The sequence below is a fragment of the Terrapene carolina genome, unplaced genomic scaffold (assembly GCF_002925995.2).
Source record: "Terrapene carolina triunguis isolate 2854851 unplaced genomic scaffold, T_m_triunguis-2.0 Scaffold210, whole genome shotgun sequence".
NCBI lineage: Eukaryota > Metazoa > Chordata > Testudines > Emydidae > Terrapene > Terrapene triunguis.
In genome coordinates, this window is record NW_020664561.1 from 32,769,096 (window position 1) to 32,788,721 (window position 19,626).

General features: G+C 44.5%; 1 protein-coding gene across 1 annotated transcript in view; it reads left to right on the plus strand.

Moving 5' to 3' along the window:
* The first annotated feature begins 1,371 nt into the window (after window positions 1-1,371).
* LOC113407210 (dihydropyrimidine dehydrogenase [NADP(+)]) overlaps window positions 1,372-19,626 on the plus strand; it is a 602,627-nt gene continuing 584,372 nt past the window's right edge. Inside the window, exon 1 of the mRNA XM_026655393.2 lies at window positions 1,372-1,464. Coding sequence (XP_026511178.1) covers window positions 1,426-1,464 — 39 coding nt within the window. The 5' untranslated portion in view covers window positions 1,372-1,425. The remainder of the gene's footprint in view (window positions 1,465-19,626) is intronic.

The window sequence follows — 19,626 nt, forward strand, 5'->3', positions numbered from 1 at the left end:
AGCGGGAGTGAGGGACCGTCCGCTGAATTGCCGCCGAATAGCTGGACCTGCCGCCCCTCTCCAGAGTGGCCGCCCCAAGCACCTGCTTACCAAGCTGGTGCCTGGAGCTGGCCCTGCCTGGGCCTTATCTAGCATATACCTGTAAGCTACACAGAGGAACTAAAAAGCAACAGAAGCTTATTGCTGCAGCTGGCAGGCAAGAAACTAAATCTACATGGGAAATCTCAAACTCTTCATATGCAAGGGTTGGAGGAAATAAAGTAACAGTGTAGTGAGAAATACTTTTTGCCCTCTAAAAGGCAAACCCTCAGCCCTTCAAGGGAGAGAAATGGGGAGAAGGGGGTAAATAAGTGACCCAGAGGTGCTATCAATGTCCAGAAGCTGTTTTTACCTGCTTTTTACAAAGGGAGAAAAGTTCATCCTCTTTAACTTTTGTCCTGAAAGAGCCAAAGATAAAATCAAGAGCAGTTCTGATGAATACAGGGTGCCTAGTTATCAGCATGGATAAAAAACTTGCTCATATACCAAGGGGCAGATTGCTTCACTCAAACACCAATCACAGAGTTGCAAGGAGCCTCCACCCCACTGCATGCCCAATGCAAAGACTGGTCACGCTGCCCATCTCTCTGCTCTCACGAAATGCAGAAAAAAAATCTGACAATATTAGTGGGTCATTTTGTGCTTATTGGGAAGGTTTGCTTAAAGGCTGGTGCCAGGATTGGCTCTCCTTTGGCTGCTAGGGAACTTTCTAATGGGTGCTCACTTCCATGTTTGTATGCAACGGTGGTGTGGTCTGTGGGTCTCCAGGATAGTGAGAGAAGGTGAGTGAGGTAATACCACTGACGATGGGCCACTACAAGCCACTACCTCGCCCATCTTGTGCGCTCAATTCAAGACACAGCACCTATCCGCAAGTTTCTCTTGCTCTTTCGCAGGGAAAACTGCCCTCATTCGGCCTGAATAAGCCCGGGCGAAGGTTGTTTACATAAACCCACGTGTAGCTGCGGGACTAGAGGCTCCTAGCGAGCAAACCTAGCTCATTAGAGGCAGGTGTAGGACCCTGCGGGAGCGGACACCACCGCGCTTGCAGGAAGGGGATTCTGTGCCCCGCGTCCCCTGCCCTGGCTTGGGCCGCTTGTGCGGAGCTCTTCGTTTCCATTAAAGAGCTGACTGCTCAATACGGAAGAGGGGCTGCTTCCCCCATGCTCTCCTGCAGCTACGGGCTCACCCCTCCGGCTCGCCCCATTAGCCCGCGACCCGGCTGGGAAACCCGCCCAGGAGCCCGCCGCTGGGGCGAGGGAGAGGCAGCGGCTGCAGCCAGCGGAGGCGGGTGCCCGCCCCCGGGGCGGTGCTGGGCTCGCCCGCCGCTAGTCCTCCCCCGCTCTGCTCTGCCCAGTCGGGAGCCCTGCGGCCGAGGGTAACACCATGGCTCGCGTGCTCAGCCGGGACCCGGTGGACATTGAGGTACCCGCGTGGGGTGGGGCTGTGCGCAGGCGGGGCCGCCCCCCAAAGTTTGATCGAGGAAGCCGGCGGCTCCTGCTGCACTGAAGGGCTCTCGGCGGCCATCTCGGTACACTACACACCCCGCTCGCCCGGGGATAGTGGAGCCGGGGGTGGGGGTAATCAGCGCTGACAAGGGGTGAGCCCCGTTTGTTGCTGGCGGAAACCGCACCCAGCTGCAAAACGGGAGGGTTTCTATACATGTCGTCACCGGGCCCAAGCAATGGAGATAGACCCGTTCCCGGAGCTTGAGCCGCTGCTGTCTAGTAATTCAGGGTCCCGCCCTCCCCCTCACTCTGGGAAAGGGCTGGTCTAGGGTGGTGCGGCTGGCCCGGCAGCTCTCAAGCTGTGGAGAGTTCACGTGCACTCGCAAAAGTGGAGTGTGGGAATGTCAACTCCTCCTGGCGAAGCCTGCCTGGCAGTGGCCAGTGATTGGTGCAGTGAACACCTCAGCCCGCTTCCCTAGTGAGTGAGTCTCTTGTAGGGTGATCAGAAGACAGCAAGTGTGAAAAATCGTGTGTGGGAGGGGAGGGGTAATAGGCGCCTATATAAGACAAAACCCCAAATATCCGGATTGTCCCTATAAAATCGGGACATCTGTCCACCTCCTCTCTTGCCAGATGTGAGGGGTGACAGAGCTGGGCATCTCAGCTGTGGCTCATGGTGAATGAAGCAAGACATTTGGGGGAAGAAGTTGGAAATTCAGAAGGACATTTTCACAGATCCTACCTCCCCCCCTTCCTTTCTTCTCTCCCTTTTCTCCACTCCCCTCCCCCATCCTAGCCCCATTTCAATTCTCTCCTTTGGAGACTAGAACTGCAGGAACACCTTCCCAGTCTCTTCTTTTGCACTGAAAACTTTAAAGAAGTTCCCAATCTTTCCTTTCTGTCTTCATGTACAGGAGCCCAGGGTCTGAGGGTCTGTAGGAAGCTCTTCAGTAGGACTGGATTATTTTGGCTCACTCGCTGCACTCTCCAGAAGGTCCTGCTATGCTGCATCCGGGCATCCCAATGGACCCAAAATACTCATGAAGCTGTGAGAGCTTGGCAGGGAGACATGGACTCTCAAGCTTCTCTTCCTTCCTCCCTCCCTCCCTTTAGAAGACTGAACTGATCCATAGATCTCACTGGCAGTCCAGTTAGTAGAAATATTTCATGAGGTACTGAGTGGGGCTATAAGTGTGGCTCCCATTCTGTAAATCTGCTTCCAGGACCTACTCCCATGCAAAAAGGGCTCTCTTTAACTGTTGCTCAAAGTTCAATATGATTTGCTGTGCTATGGATTGGTCTGGGAACTTTTGATCTGCCCCTGAGGTTGACCCTCTCCCTCAACTCATAAACCTTGATTCTGAGGTAAATTGAGTATAGTGGAGCATGATCTGTCTTTAGTTACATTTGTGCAATACTACAGACTTCAGCAGGGGTTGCATGGTTGCAACCAAAGGCATTTTTTTTTTGGTCCAATGCACATTGAAACGCATTATTTGTAGATTCCAAGGCCAGAAGAACCCTTGTGATCATCTAGTCTGGCCTTCTATATTAACACTGACTATAGAACCTTCCCCAAATAATTCTTATAAAAACATCCAAGCTTGATTTAAAAATTGTCAGTGATGGAGAATCCACCACAACCCTTGGTGAATTGTTCCCATGGTTAATTGCCTTCACTGTTTTTGTTAAGTCCTTATTTCCAGTCTGAATTTGTCTAACTTCAGCTTCCAGCCATTGCATCTTGTTACAAGCTTCTCTGCTAGCCATGAGGGCAGGGGACTGGACTCGATGACTTCTCGAGGTTCCTTCCAGTCCTTGAATCTATGAAGAGACCACCCGTTAAATATTTGTTCCCTGTGTAGGTACTTACGGACTATGATCAAATAGCCCCTTAACCTTCTCTTTGTTAAGCTAAATAGATAGACTCAAGGAGCTCAATCACTATAAGGCATGTTTTCTTATCCTTTAATTATTCTTATGGCTCTTCTCTCTCCAATTTATCAATATTCTTCTTGAATTGTGGACACCAGAACTGCTTCAACTGCTTGGAGGATTTACTAAAGTATTCAGTTGATCCCATTCCATCTTCAGGTTTTAAAATCTCACCTTTTCCAGCTTGACATGCCGATTCACAGGATCATATTTTAGGATTGAAAATATTGGTTATAGAAGGAATGACTTCATGGCTCATCAAGGGATCAATAATATAGAGATCTCCACCTCCAGGTCATTGGTGGAGATCCGCTGTCAGATCAATAGTGACTAGATGTTCTCAAACAGCAATTCACAGACCTTTTTGGAGTGCGGCTTTTATGTTCAACCCGTTTCCTAGCTGAATAGGTATTTGGATCATAGTCCCTACCACAGTCCACAAGGGCTGTCAACAGTCTCAGTAGAGGTGAAACACTCAGCTGGCTTGGAGAATGAACTGTTAGAAGCAGTCCTTCTAGAATATCATGGAAGCATATTATCATGAAATTAGAACTACCCATGCCAGAGCAGTCAATACACTGTTCTTCAAAAGCACCAACGTTTGTTTTTATATTATAACAACAAAAAAGAAAAAGTTGGACATTGTAGCAGTAGAGGCATTGCAGTACACTTTCTTTAATCACTCTCCTGATCCAAAAACTTCCCACATCTTGCATTTTGTTTCACATTGTTTTGAGAAATGTGACTCAGAAGTCAACTTCGAGGTCATTGAATGGTCATGTGTTGATAATTCAACACCATACTCAATAATTGTGCTGGTGCATTTGGGAAGCTACTTTGAAAGAGACTTATATCTATCTCACTTTCAAGTAGAAAGTATAAACTTTAGTTTTTTGTTTTGTTTTGTTTTTTTAAGTATTCATTCAGATCAGTCAAGCAAGAAAGATAATCTCTTTAACAAAATGAATTGTTCTTTGAGTGTCTTGAGTACAGGGCCGGCTCCAGGCACCAGCTTGCCAAGCAGGTGCCTGGGGCGGCCGCTCTGGAGAGGGGCCGCAGGTCCAGTTATTCGGCAGCAATTCGGCGGACGGTCCCTCACTCCTGCTCGGAGCGAAGGACCTCCCGCTGAATTGCCGCCGCAGATTGTGATCACAATCGCGGCTTTTTTTTTTTTTTTTGCGCCGCTTGGGGCGGCAAAAACCCTGGAGCCGGCCCTGCTTGAGTGGTTGAAATCCTATAAGACCTTGATGTCACAGGTCAAATGTGGCCTCTCCTCACCCCTTTCCCTGTATTAAGTGGTCCATAAAAGATGCATGTACCAAATTTTAGGTTTCAGACTCAACGGAAACAAAGAAATTTATGGTCAGTAACCTCATTAAAAGAGTCTGTTATCAGGGCCGACCCTAGACCAAATGGTGCCCCAGGCAAGGAGCATCTTAGGTGACCTCCCATTTGTTAAACTTTGAATAAGTTGTTTTCTGTTGGATTTGTAGCTCATTTCACAACTTTGATGCATAATTTGCATGCATGATTTATCCCTGTCATATAAGACAATAAATTTGCATGCTATGATCTGTAAATCTGTATTTTATTCATGCCATATATAAGCAAATAAAAATAATTTGTTTCCTCTAAGGTTATAGAAACTTTTTAATTTTAAAAATAACTGAAATGTACTCATATCAAGATATTGAACTGTCCTCAAACATTATTTGTTAAGTATGGCAAAAGAAGTACACCTCTACTTCGATATAACGCTGTCCTCGGGAGCCAAAAAATCTTACCTCGTTATAGGTGAAACCGCGTTATATCGAACGTGCTTTGATCCACTGGAGTGCGCAGCCCCCCCCCCGGAGCGCTGCTTTACCGCGTTATATCCGAATTCGTGTTATATCGGGTCGCGTTATATCGGGGTAGAGGTGTAACAGTATTTCTTTCTTATTGTTCGATAGATATCTCTGGCGTCTCATTAAATATGTACTTTATTAGTTGCTACTTACACTCTTCAGGTCTTAAAACACAAGTACGCTTTCACAGTTACACAGTGAAGCAAGGTTCACAGATGGGCTCTTACTTCACAGTAGTTCGTTCTTATATCTCACTGACTGACTGGTACACTCTGCTCCTTATACACCCACGAGGGCCTGGCTGACAACATTCTAGGAGGTTTAAGGAAAATGTAGTTCTCAGAAGTCTGGAAGGTTCCACAACATTCTACAAAGGTCCAGAACATTCTAGGAGGTTTGTGAAAAATGAATCCACATACGGAATACCTGAAACATGTTACTTCAACCATTCTATTTTCCCTTTTGTTGCTGACAACAAAAACAGCACCCCGAGCCTGGCACCCCCCAAGTCTAGCACCTCAGGCAGTTGCCTGGGTCACCTGCCTCTAAATCCAACCCTGTCTATTATATTACAATTTTGTGAGTCGTGCTAGGAACAATACAGTCAAAATGAAATGATAGGCTGAAATGTGTAGGAGCCCTTCTCTATAGGTTCTTTGAGCTCAAGGTTAGAGATTCTTCAAGGATAAATTGGTTGAATCCCTGCTGAAAGAATCCCATTCCTCTCCTACCCAATGCCCATGCTATCTTTGCATGTCTAACTCAACTTCAGTGGGTCTCCCACCTTCACAAAATTATGTAATTAACGTTCCAGTCTTCCTCTGACCAACCAGTGATCCCCAGAGGCATATTACTGCCACAGAATTGTGAGACTGCCATCTCCCTCATTTCAGTCCCTGACATTGGGACTAGTGTTTGTAGAGGTGTGTGTGGGTGTGTATATGGAAAACTATGTTTATAATACAGGGGATAAACACTGCCCTCTGTCAAAGCAGACCTGTTTACCCAAGTTAATAACACAATGCTAAATCATAACCGCACCCGCCCCCACGACACACACAATAAAAAGTCCACCCACAAGAGTTCTGAAGGAACTCAAATGTTAAATTGCACAACTACTAACTGTAGTCTGTAACCTATCATTTTAACCAGCTTCTGTACCAAATGACTGGAGGATAGCTAATGTGACGGCAATTTTTAAGAAGAGCTCCAGCGGTGATCCCGGCAATTACAAGCCGGTAAGCCTGACTTCAATACCAGGCAAACTGGTTGAAACTATAGTTCAAGAACAAAATTGTCAGACACATAGATGAACATAATTTGTTGGGGAAGAGTCAACATGGTTTTTGTAAAGGGAAAACATGCCTCACCAATCTGCTAGAATTCTTTGAAGGGTTCAACAAGCACGTGGACAAGAGGGATCCAGTGGATATAGTGTACTTAGTTTTTCAGACAGCCTTTGACAAGGTCCCTCACCAAAGGCTCTTAAGCAAAGTAATCAGTAATGGTATAAGAGGGAAGGTCCTCTGGATTGGTAACCGGTTCAAAGATAGGAAACAAAGGGTAGGAATAAATGGTCACTTTTCAGAATGGCGAGAGGTAAATAGTGGTACTCCCCATGAGATGTGATGAGACCCCCAGGGATTTGTACTGGGACCAGTCCTAGTCAACATATTCATAAATGATCTGGAAAGAGAGGTAAACAGTGAGGTGGCAAGATTTGCAGATGATACAAAACTACTTAAGATAGTTACATCCCAGGCAGACTGCGAAGAGCTACAAAAGGATCTCTCAAAACTGGGTGACTGGGCAACAAAATGGCAGATGAAATTCAATGCTGATAAATGCAAAGTAATGCACATTGGAAAATATAATCCCAACTATACATATAAAATGATGGGGTTTAAATTAGCTGTTACCACTCAAGAAAGAGATCTTGGAGTCATTGTGGACAGTTCTCTGAAAATATCCACTCAATGTGCAGCAGCAGTCAAAAAAGCAAACAGAATTTTGGGCATTATTAAGAAAGGGATAGATAATAAGACAGAAAATATCATATTGCCTCTATATAAATCCATGGTATACCCACATATTGAATAGTGCGTGCAGATGTGGTCGCCTCATCTGAAAAAAGATATATTGGAATTGGAAAAGGTTCAGAAAAGGGCAACAAAAATGATTAGGGATATGGAATGGTTTCCATGTAAGGAGAGATTAATAAGACTGTGACTTTTCAGCTTGGCAAAGAGATGATGTGGGGGGGATATGATTGAGGTCTATAAAATCATGACTGCTGTGGAGAAAGTAAATAAGGAAGTGTTATTTACTCCTTCTCATAAGAACTAGGGGCCACCAAATGAAATTAATAGGCAGCAGGTTTAAAACAAACAAAAGAAAGTATTTCTTCACACAATGCACCATGGAACCTGTGGAACTCTTTGCCAGAGGATGTTGTGAAGGCCAAGACTATAACAGGGTTCAAAAAAGACCTAGATAAATTCATGGAGGATAGGTCCATCAATGGCTATTAGCCAAGATGGGCAGGGATGGTGTCTCTAGCCTCCGTTTGCCAGAAGCTAGGAATGAGCGACAGGGAATGGATCCGTCTGGGGCACCTGGCATTGGCCACTGTTGGAAGACAGGATACTGGGCTAGATGGACCTTTGATCTGACTCAGCATGGCTGTTCTTATGTTCTTAAAACACAACTTGCTCCTCAGAATCAAGAGTGTGTGAGTGTGTGTGAGTGAGTGAGTGAAATAAGGGCATTTCACAGGGCTTTCCTTCCTAGTGGGTAGTCTGCTGTCTACATGTTGGAGCCAGGCTTTGCAGTGGTGATTCCTGGCTGGAGGATGAGATGAATGCCTAGAATACTCTCATAGCTGTTTCCTAATATCCATGCTGATGTCTGACTTCTGGAAATGAGCTGAAAGGTCTGAAGGACTAAAACTCTGATTTGATCATGCTTTAAAGTGGCTACCTGGGAATTATCTGCTCATGTAAGCGTGTAAACTTTTGGTATTTGCATATATAATGTACTGTGCATTAATAGCACTGAAACTATCTGTTTTAAACTTTCCTTTTATTTAGTTTCATCAGCCAGAGATGGTAAGTATGTGATGCATTTCTTTCCCTCATAACTCTTTTTTTCATTCAGTATACATGTAACCCATCCTTGGCCTCATTTGTCTTACTGTTAATACTAATAAGATGTCTGTGTTTATTACATCATCATGTTGTATTTCTTGCTGCACTTTGATTTTTTGATTTATGTCCCTGTCTCTGGTTTAGCCCATATATATGATAAAATGAATAACCTGTCAGTTCCAAGGTACTTTTGAAAGATGCCCCAGACTGTCAAATTTTTTGGCATTTTTCCTCTTGTCACAGATAGTTTGCCTTCCTCCATGTTGACACATTTAATTAAGTCCTTGATCCAGGCTGACCTGTGGAGAGCCTTCTCATCCATAGTAATGCAATCCATTTTGGCCAGCAGTACTGTGTGTATGTAGTACATGTGCAAAGTGCAACTTGCAAAGGGCCAGCTTTTGCCTAATATGCACAGGCCAGTAGTAAGGGCAATGTGGAGTTTCCCAGCGCTACTTGGTTCACAGCAGACGTGTTCCTCCTGGAGCTGTGCTCATTCAGGGCTGCAGCCTACGCTGTTTTTTTGAAGGCTGGTGTGAAGGGAGGATGGGGCCTGGATCAGCACAGGGAACAATTAATGCACTCAGAACTCAACGACTACAGTTGTGGCTAGCTCCAGTATAGAGGGAAGGAGGGGTGCTTCTTGTGCCATACTCCTGGTTGTGTGTGCACAGTACAGAGTGCCCTGTGCCCCTCACTGCTTAGTTGCATTTTACAGCCTGGTGTATGCATTACAAAGCAGCAGAGCAGCTGAGCTGGCAGAAGTTGTGCTCTTCTCTGGTGCTGTGTGTGTATTGGGCACTGCAAAGTGCAGTTTATGAAAGAGTGCAGCAAATTTCACTTTGTAGGTCCATAGCTCCTAGAGCACAATGGACTGGAGCAGTGAGAAGGGGCATTAAAGAAAAGAGGTTGCTAAAAAACAAAGCACTGTAATACAGCATCCTTTAAGGGAGAAGTAGGCCAAATGTTGGGAGATGGAGGCATAGTGTGAAAACATAGGAAAAGTGGATTAAGATAATACAAAAAGGGAGCCCTGTTGTCCTGAATGTCCTTTTCTTGCTCTTAAAAACATGGCAAAGATTATGTAAATAAATGGATGCAATTGGCTACCTTTGATCCAGATTGATTAATTTTTTCTTAATTCCAAAAAGCTTCTATTGTTGCGATGTCTGTGAATGATTGAAATACCTGCTATTTGCTTGAAGTGGTAAAATACCACTTTAATTTGTAGTATTGTTTCGAAGTTATGGCTTCAAATTACTTGTAGTTCTGAGCAGTGAACAGACAGGGAACACTGTTCCCATATAATTAATCATATCTATCTAAGATCATGTGATGAATGATGAGTAAGGAAATGAAATTTCCTGTTTACCTATTTTGCTTTATGGGTTCTCATTTAGAGGTGTTTTGTTTTGTTTTTTAGTGTAGTAAATTCTTAGCTGAACAGAACAATAATCATAGTGTGATTAGTAAAAGATCAGGCAAGATTATAGTCCACATTTGTCATTCCTATTTTGAAAGAGTTCTTTAAAAAACTTATTGGAGGACTGAAAGGGGTCATTTAAAATTGTTGAATGCCAAGGAATTTTATTTAAAAAATGACTAAAAATATTTAATCCAGAGAAACAAGAAATGGGAGGCCAACTCTTGCTAATTGTTTCTCTTATTGCCAATTCAGGAGCGTGACTCCCACTATTTTAGTCACAGGGGTTCTTTTACATACCTTGGGGGACACCCTTGGTTGAGATCCAGCTAGGGTTACCATATTTCAGCAAGCAAAAAAGAGGACGGGAGGAGCCCCGCCCTAGCCCCGCCCCCGTCCTGCCCTAGCCCCGCCCCTGCCCCTCCCACTTCCCCCCTCCTCAGAACCCCCAACCCTCCCCCCCGCTCCTTGTCCCCTGACTGCCCCCTCCTGGGACCCCTGCCCCTAACTGCCCCCCAGGACTCCACCCCCTACCTAAGCCTCCCTGCCTCTTGTCCCCATGACTGCCCCCTCCTGATACCCTTCCCCCATCCTAACTGGCCCCCTAGGATCCACCCCCTACCTGTACCCTGACTGCTCCAACCCTTATCCACACCGCCACCCTCAGACAGACCCCTGGGACTCCCAGGCCCCATCCAACCACTCCCCACCCCCTGACAGCCCCCCCCAGACCTCCCAACCCATCTAAACCCCTCTGCTCCCTGTCCCCTGACTGCTCCGATCCCTCTCCCCACTCCTGCCCCAACAGCCCCGCCCCCAGAACTCCCAACACCCCCCCCTCCTTGTCCCCTAACTGCCCCCTCCTGGGACCCCTGCTCCTAACTGCCCTCCAGAACCCCAGCCCCTACCTAAGCCTCCCTGTTCCTTGTCCCCTAACTGCCCCCTCCTAAGACACCCCCACCCTAACTGCCCCCCAGGACCCTACCCCCTACCTGTACCCTGACTGCCCCAAACCTTATCCACCCACCCCAGAAAGCCCCCCCCGAACTCCCGACCCCCCTGTCTCTTGACTGCCCCCTCCAAAACCTCCCTGCCCCTTCTGCGACCCCCTGGCCCCCTTGTTGTTGGCCTTCGCCTAATGTCTCTGTGAGCTTGCTCAGGAACGGCCTGAGCCGTTCGTCCCAGCACGCTGGGCAGTGGGGGAGGAGCTCCAGACTGCCGGAGGCGATCTGCGAATGCAGGGAGGGAGGGAGGGAGTGATCTCTGCTGCAGGGGAGAGGAGGAGGGGCTCTCTCTGGCTGTCGGAGCCCCATGTAAGTGGCACCATCCGGCCGGCTGCCCTGTTAGCCGCGCGCGCTCTGCATGGGGGGGACGGGGGGGAAGTCCGGACATTTACAAATTCCCCCCGGGCGCTATTTTTAGCTCAAAAAGCCGGACATGTCCGGGGGAATCCGGACGAATGGTAACCCTAGATCCAGCAAAATAATCACAAATTATTAACCATGGGTATTTTATTATTAAAGAAAGGAAAAGAAAACATTAAACAAAACAACACTAATGACAGAACACAATGATAAACTGTGACTTCTGTTACAATTGCTGCTATATGTCTCTGTGAGGAGCTTTTAACAGTGATTACACACTTGAGAGTAGAACTGCCTTTTGGGGGGGGGGGCACTTTTCTCTTGGTCAGTTCAGACCAAGGTCTTCTTTCCCCAAATGATTGTGAATGCAGCTGTAACACTGTTGGGGGTGCCCAGAACTGTGAGCCATTATTACCTCTGTGCCTCAACAAGTGAGCCTTGCTAGAGATTAGTGTGTGTGTGTGTGTCTGAGTGCCACACCACACCAGTCTGTCACAGACAGGTGCAGCGGCACAGGAGCCAGCAAACAGAGCTGTAAACAGAGGAGTTTGGGAGTTTGCAAGGGGAGTTTGGAGGGAAGACTAGGAGAACCAGGCAGAGGAACAGACAGGCTAGTGAAGGGTGTGTGTGGTGTTCTGGCAGTGTTGTGGTGCTCGTTGGGGGTTTGTTTTGCTGTGGGTGGTGGTGTTTTGTTTTGGTTTGTGTTTCCCGGACTAACAGGACTTAGGTGGGAAGGCTATGACAGATACAGAGGCAGCAGTGGTAGTGACCCAAGCAGTGGAAGACACAATGAAGATGACTGGAAGCTGCAGTATGTACGTTATCCTGGAGGGGGTACCTGAAAAGAGTTTCGTTTGCATGAAGTGTCGCCTGATAGAGCTGATGGAAGAAAAGACCTGAGGATTGGAGATGCAGGTGGAAACTCTGGTTGAGTTTAGAAGGGGGTTCGAGCAGATGATGGAGCAAAGACATGAGGAGGCTGAAGGGAAAAGCTCAGACTTGCAGATGGAAGCAGGACCAAAGAACTCTGAGGGGAGACTGCTGGGTGAGGAAAGTGGACAGTGGAAGCATGTGACTAAGAGAACCAGGCAGAGGAAAAGACGGGCTAGTGAAGGAGAAATATAGCTCAGGAACAGGTTTGCGGAGTTGGAAAATGAAGAAGGGGCACAGCAGGTGGTCACTGAAGGAGAGAGGGCAAGGAAGAAGAGAAGAGCAGCTAGTTCTATAGAAAGAGGGGAGGAGTCAATGGAGATAACAACACCAAATATGAGTCCCAGGAGGATACAGGATGGGTTGCAGAGGATTACAAGGGAGAATAGGAATTGAGAGGAGTTGTAGCCAGAGGGAACAGGGGATAGACCAGAGAATCGCACCATCACCGGGAAAAGGCAGGTCTACATGATTGGGGACTCCTTGCTGAGAAGAATAGACAGAACTGTAACCAGAGCTGATCCAGAGAACAGAAGGGTGTGCTGTCTGCTGGGTGCCAAAACCAATAGCAAAAGGTTCTATAACCATATAAATGAGAAGAAAAGAAAGAAAGAAAGAGAGAGAGAAAGAAAGAAAGAAGTGGGACTGCTAATCACTGAGGATGGAGTGGAGGTTAAGGATAATCTAGTCATGACCCAATATCTAAACAAATACTTTCCCTCAGTATTTAATGAGGCTAATGAGGAGCTTAGGGATAATGGCAGGATGACAAATGGGAATGAGGATATGGAGGTAGATATTACTACATCCAAGGTAGAAGCCAAACTCGAATGTCTTAATGGGACTAAATTGGGGGGCCCAGATAATCTTCATCCAAGAATATTAAAGAAATTGGCACATGAAATTGCAAGCCCATTAGCAAGAATTTTTAATGAATCTGTAAACTCAGGGGTTGTACTGTATGACTGGAGAATTGCTAACATAGTTCCTATTTTTCAGAAAGGAAAAAAGGTGATCCGGGTAACTACAGGCCTCTCAGTTTGACATCTGTAGTATGCAAGGTCTTGGAAAAATTTTTGAAGGAGAAAGTAGTTAAGGACATTGAAGTCAATGGTAATTGGGACAAAATACAACATGGTATTACAAAAGGTAGATCATGCCAAACCAACCTGATCTCCTTCTTTGAGAAGGTAACAGATTTTTTTAGATAAAGGAAACGCAATGGATCTAATTTACCTCGATTTCAGTAAGGCATTTGATACGGTTCCACATGGGGAATTATTAGTTAAATTGGAAAAGATGGGGATTGATATGAAAACTGAAAGGTGGATAAGGAACTGGTTAAAGGGGAGACTACAACAGGTCATACTGAAAGGTAAACTGTCAGGCTGGTGGGAGGTTACTAGTGGTGTTCCTCAGGGATCAGTTTTGGGACCAATCTTATTTAATCTTTTTATTACTGACCTTGGCACAAAAAGTGGGAATGTGTTAATAAAGTTTGTGGATGACACAAAGCTGGGAGGTATTGCCAATACAGAGAAGGGCCGGGATTTCATACAGGAAGCTCTGGATGACCTTGTACACTGGAGTAATAGCAATAGATGAAATTTAATAGTGAAAAGTGCAAGGTCATGCATTTAGGGATTAATAACAAGAATTTTTGTTATAAGCTGGGGACTCATCAGAAGTAACAGAGGAGGAGAAGGACCTCGGAGTATTGGTTGATCACAGGATGACTATGAGCTGCCAATGTGATATGGCTGTGAAAAAAGCTAATGTGGTCTTGGGATGCATTAGGCGAGGTATTTACAGTAGAGATAAGGAGGTGTTAGTACCGTTGTACAAGTCACTGGTGAGACCTCATCTGGAATACTGTGTGCAGGTCTAGTCTCCCGTGTTTAAGAAGGATGAATTCAAACTGGAACAGGTACAGAAAAGGGCTACTAGGATGATCCGAGGAATGGAAAACCTGTCTTATGAAAGGAGACTCAAAGAGCTTGGCTTGTTTAGCCTAACCAAAAGAAGGCTGAGGGGAGATATGATTGCTCTCTATAAATATATCAGAGGGATAAATACCAGGGAGGGAGAGGAATTATTTAAGCTCAGTACCAATGTGGACACAAAAACAAATGGATATAAATTGGCCATCAGGAAGTTTAGACTTGAAATTAGACGAAGGTTTCTAACCATCAGAGGAGTGAAGTTCTGGAACAGTCTTCCAAGGGGAGCAGTGGGGGCAAAAGACATATCTGGCTTCAAGACTAAGCTTGATAAGTTTATGGAGGGGATGGTATGATGAGATAACCTAATTTTGGCAATTAATTGATCTTTGACTATTAGCGGTAAATATGTCCAATGGCCTGTGATGGGATGTTAGATGGGGTGGGATCTGAGTTACTACAGAGAATTCTTTCCTGGGTGTCTGGCTGGTGAGTCTTGCCCACATGCTCAGGGTTTAGCTGATCGCCATATTTGGGGTCGGGAAGGAATTTTCCTCCAGGGCAGAGGCCCTGGGTGTTTTTCACCTTCCTCTGTAGCGTGGGGCATGGGTCACTTGCTGAAGGATTTTCTGCGCCTTGAAGGCTTTAAACCATGATTTGAGGACTTCAATGGCTCAGACATAGGTTAGGGGTTTGTTGCGGGAGTGGGTGGGTGAGATTCTGTGGCCTGCGTTGTGCAGGAGGTCAGACTAGACGATCATATTGGTCCCTTCTGACCTTAAAGTCTAGGAGTCTTTCTCACCAGCAAACAGGCTCTGCTGGCCAAAACCTCACTTAGCAGGTAACAATCTGTGAACTCCAGCCCTGGAGCTCCCCAGATATGTTTCTCTGCAATTCACGGCCCCATCACTGATCATTCATAGTAGATACTAAGTTTGCTGCTCTTCTAAAGAGTTACATCAGCTTATCACCATAACAGAGGCATAGGCGCCGACTCTGTGGGTGCTCCAGGGCTGGAGCACCCACGGAAAAAAATTGGTGGGTGCTCAGCACCCACTGGCAGCTCCCTGTGGCCCCACCCCGCCCCCCTGCTCCAGCTCGCCTCCTCCGTGAGCGCACTGCCGCATCCTGCTTCTCCCCTTTCCCTCCCAGCGCTTGCGCTGTGAAACAGCTGATTCGCGGGGCAGGGAGGGAGGGGGGAAGAGGGGGAACATGGTGCGCTGGGGGAAGAGGCAGGGCCGGGGTGGGGATTTGGGGAAGGGATCCAATAGGAGCAGGGAGGGTGCGGAGTTAGGGCAGGGACTTTGGGGATGGGGTTGGAATGGGGGTGGGGATGGGGTGGAGTCGGGGCGGGGAAAGGGGTGAGGGGACGGGCACCCACTGGCGCCGGAGAAAGTTGGCGCCTATGAACAGAGGTAAATACACCTTGCCCTTGAAGCACAGTACTGAGTTGATTTATAGTAAAAATAAAACAAGTTTATTAACAAGAGGACATAGGTTAAGTGATACCAAGTATCAGTGATCAAAGTAGAAATGGTTAGAATCAAATAAAAGTGAAACACATCTAAAAAAGTAAAACTTAATCTATCAAGATACAGTTTCTGTTCAAGATGGTTTTCTCTCGCTTATCGTCCCCTTTCCAGCTTTTACTATCTAGTCTGGCTGGGACCCATCACAAAGATCAAATCATTTGATTCCTTTGTCTCCTAAGCTGAAGGATAAGAACATAAGAATGGCCATACTGGGTCAGACCAAAGGTCCATCTAGCCCAGTATCCTGTCTTCCAACAGTGGCCAACGCCAGGTGCCCCAGAGGGAATGAACAGAACAGGTAATCATCAAGTGATCCATGTCCTGTCGCCCATTCCCAGCTTCTGGCTTTTCTGAACCTTTTCCAACTCCAAAATATCTTTCTTGAGATGGGGCGACCACATCTGCATGCAGTATTCAAGATCTGGGCGTACCATGGGTTTATATAGAAGCAATATGATATTTTCTATCTTATTATCTATCCCTTTCTTAATGATTCCCAAAATTCTGTTTGCTTTTTTGACTGCCGCTGCACATTAAGTGGATGTTTTCAATGACTCCAGGATCTCTTTCTTGAGTGGTAACAGGTAATTTAGACCCCATCATTTTATATGTATAGTTGGGATTATGTTTTCCAATGTGCATTACTTTGCATTTATGAACATTAAATTTCATCTGCCATTTTGTTGCCGTCACCCAGTTTTGAGAGATCCTTTTGTAACTCTTCTCAATCTGCCTGGGACTTAACTATCTTGAGTAGTTTTCTATCATCTGCAAATTTTGCCACCTTACTGTTTTCCCCTTTTTCCAGATCATTTATGAATATGTTGAATAGGACTGGTCCCAGTACAGACTCCTGTGGGACACCACCATTTACCTCTTTCCATTCTGAAAACTGACCATTTATTCCTACCCTTTGTTTCCTATCTTTTAACCAGTTACCAATCAATGAGAGAACCTTCCCTCTTATCTCATGACTGCTTACTTTGCTTAAGAGTCTTTGGTGAGGGACCTTGTCAAAGGCTTCTGAAAATCTAAATATACTATATCCATTGGATCCCCCTTGTCCACATGCTTGTTGACCCCCTCAAAGAATTGTAGTAGATTGGTGAAGCATGATTTCCCTCTACAAAAACGATGTTGATTCTTCCCCAACAAATTATGTTCATCTATGTGTCTGACAATTTTGTTCTTGACTATAGTTTCAACCAGTTTGCCCGGTACTGAAGTCAGGCTTACCGGCCTGTAATTGCCGGGGTCATCTCTGGAGCCCTTTTTAAAAATTGGTGTCACATTAGCTATCCTCCAGTCATTTGGTACAGAAGCTGATTTAAATGATAGGTTACAGATGACAGTTAGTAGTCCTGTAATTTCACCTCTGAGCTCCTTCAAAACTCTTGCGTGAATACCATCTGGTCCTGGTGACTTATTACTGTTTAGTTTATCAGTTTGTTCCAAACCTCCTCTAGTGAAACCTCAATCTGGGACCAGTTCCTCAGATTTGTCACCTAAAAAGAATGGCTCATGTTTGGGAATCTCCCTCACATCCTCAACTGTGAAGACAGATGCAAAGAATTCATTTAGTTTCTCCGCAATGGCCTTATCATCCTTGAGTGCTCCTTTAGCAACTCAATCGTCCAGTGGCCCCACCGGTTGTTTAGCAGGCTTCCTGCTTCTGGTGTACTTAAAAAAAAATTGCTATTACTTTTTCAGTCTTTGGCTAGCTGTTCTTCAAATTTTTTTTTGGCCTTCCTAATTATATTTTTACACTTTATTTGCCAGAGTTTATGCTCTTTTCTATTTTCCTCACTAGGATTTAACTTCCACTTTTTAAAGGATGCCTTCTTGCCTCTCACTGCTTCTCTTACTTTGTTGTTTAGCCACAGTGACTCTTTTTTTGTTCTCTTACTATGTTTTTTAATTTGGGTTGAGCCTAATTTAAGTTGAGCCTCTATTATGGTATCTTTATGCAGCTTGCAGGGATTTTAATTTTGGTGCTGTACCTTTTAATTTCTGTTTAACTAACCTCCTTGTTTTTGTGTAGTTCCCCTTTCTGAAATTAAATGCTACAGTGTTGGGCCACTGTGGTGTTTTCCCCACCACAGGGATGTTAAATTTAATTATATTATGGTCACTATTATCAAGTGGTCCAGCTATATTCACCTCTTGGACCTGATCCTGTGTCTCTCTGGGGTGCAGGAACAATGTTAATTTTCTGTTTCATGTGTTCAGGATTAGAATAAACCCTGCTGGTTTAGCTAGATGGCTTTGTTTATTGTTAATATGTAAACTGAGATAAACTCACATTCCTTTGTCTAGAACAGGCCTGGTCATCACCTTGACCTAGACTGGGCTGTCTGGTCTTAAACATGTTCTAGTAATGTCATATATAGGGGATTCATAACTTCACATATAAGCGTGACACATGCATTTTACAATGAGATTAATAACCAGTGTGGTGTTAGTTTTCAAATGATACCTCACAAGGCTAATTTTGTGCCACTATTATTGTAGTAATGTGTAGGGTGACAGGGTGCCTGGATGACTCAGTCTTAGTATATCCTTACATAGCTAAGAAGGCTTATAAATGGGCAAGAGAGTTTTGTTTAATGAAAGGAGAGTTTTATTTGTTCGTTGGTTATTGTTAGTAATCAGCCAGTTTGTAATTGTGCAAAGTAAGCAATCTTCACTAAATCCTATGAAATAAAAAAATTAAATCAGCTGCTTAGAAAAAACCATGAGCTGTATTAGACAGACAAATTATGAATATCAAGAATCTTAAATCCAATTAAATCCCACTATTTCTCTGTTCACCAAAGGTTAGCCCTTGTTTCCTTTCTGGGAATGCATGGTTTAACCATTTGGTGATTAACAGAAGAAACTATTAATAGTTTAAGTTACAATTGCATTTCAATAGTCCAATAAAATAATTACAAGAGTTTTGAAATCTAATCCCTTGACAGTGTTTTGTTAACTTTCTCTCACTAATCCATCTTGAAATCTTGGGGAGGTTTTCTTTGGGTTGGTTTCTTCTTGAGTCTTTTTCTGTTTCTCTGAGCTGTCATGGCAGCATGCTTGTAGAGATGGACAGAATAAGTTGGTGAGTACTTGCTGCATTACAAAGGCAGCACAGAGTATGTGTGTGAGGGGTGCTTACTCTCAGAGATTTTATATCCTCCTATGTCCTATTTTCTTGAAATTATAAGGGGAAAACACAGCTTTTTCAGGCTTTACATTTAAAGTTGGTTGCTGCCGCCCTTTCATTGGCTCAGAACCCTCCTGGATTGTCATTAGGAGCATCTTCATCTTATGAATATGTAGTTTGGTAATGCATATATGCATTGGGATTCTAATTCTTTCTTGACAGTTATATTCCTCTGTCTTTGTAGTGGGAGACTCTTTAAGTTTAGTCCATTTTCAGAGATTTCTTTGATTTTTTTTTGGTTAGAGTTAAACTGGAATTGAAATTCTGTTTTTGAAAAATCCAGTGCTTCTGTTTTTTTATATAAACAGTTCTCAAAGCAGTTATTTTTAAAGTTTTTTTTTAACTATTTAAGCTAAAGAAGTTGTGGATTCTTTCTAACAGTTTTTGGAGGGATGAGTGTTGTCTTCCTGAGTTTGGGTAAGGGGTTGCTTTGAGCACTGCTAGTAATTAATTAATCAATTCCCCATTATTATAAATATTCTATATTTAAATTACATCTTACATTAGTAATTAGTTTATCAAGGTCATTAGATTCTATTTTGATACATAAAGCATTTTACTATTTACATAGCAATGATATTAGGAGCTTTGTATTTATCTAACATTTGCGAGTGCTTTTCACAAAGGTGTTTACCATTTCAAAACTTTGGAAATAAAAAAGAGGCTTAAAACATTTCCAACTGCATGGTTTTTCTCAGGGGTTCTAAGACAGATGCAAAGGCTTTTATTGGAAAAGAAGATGAGGTTGATACAGGCCCTCTTTACCCCAAGTTTTATGGTTTGATAAGGATCTTCAGTATTCCATCTCTTTGAAGTCCTC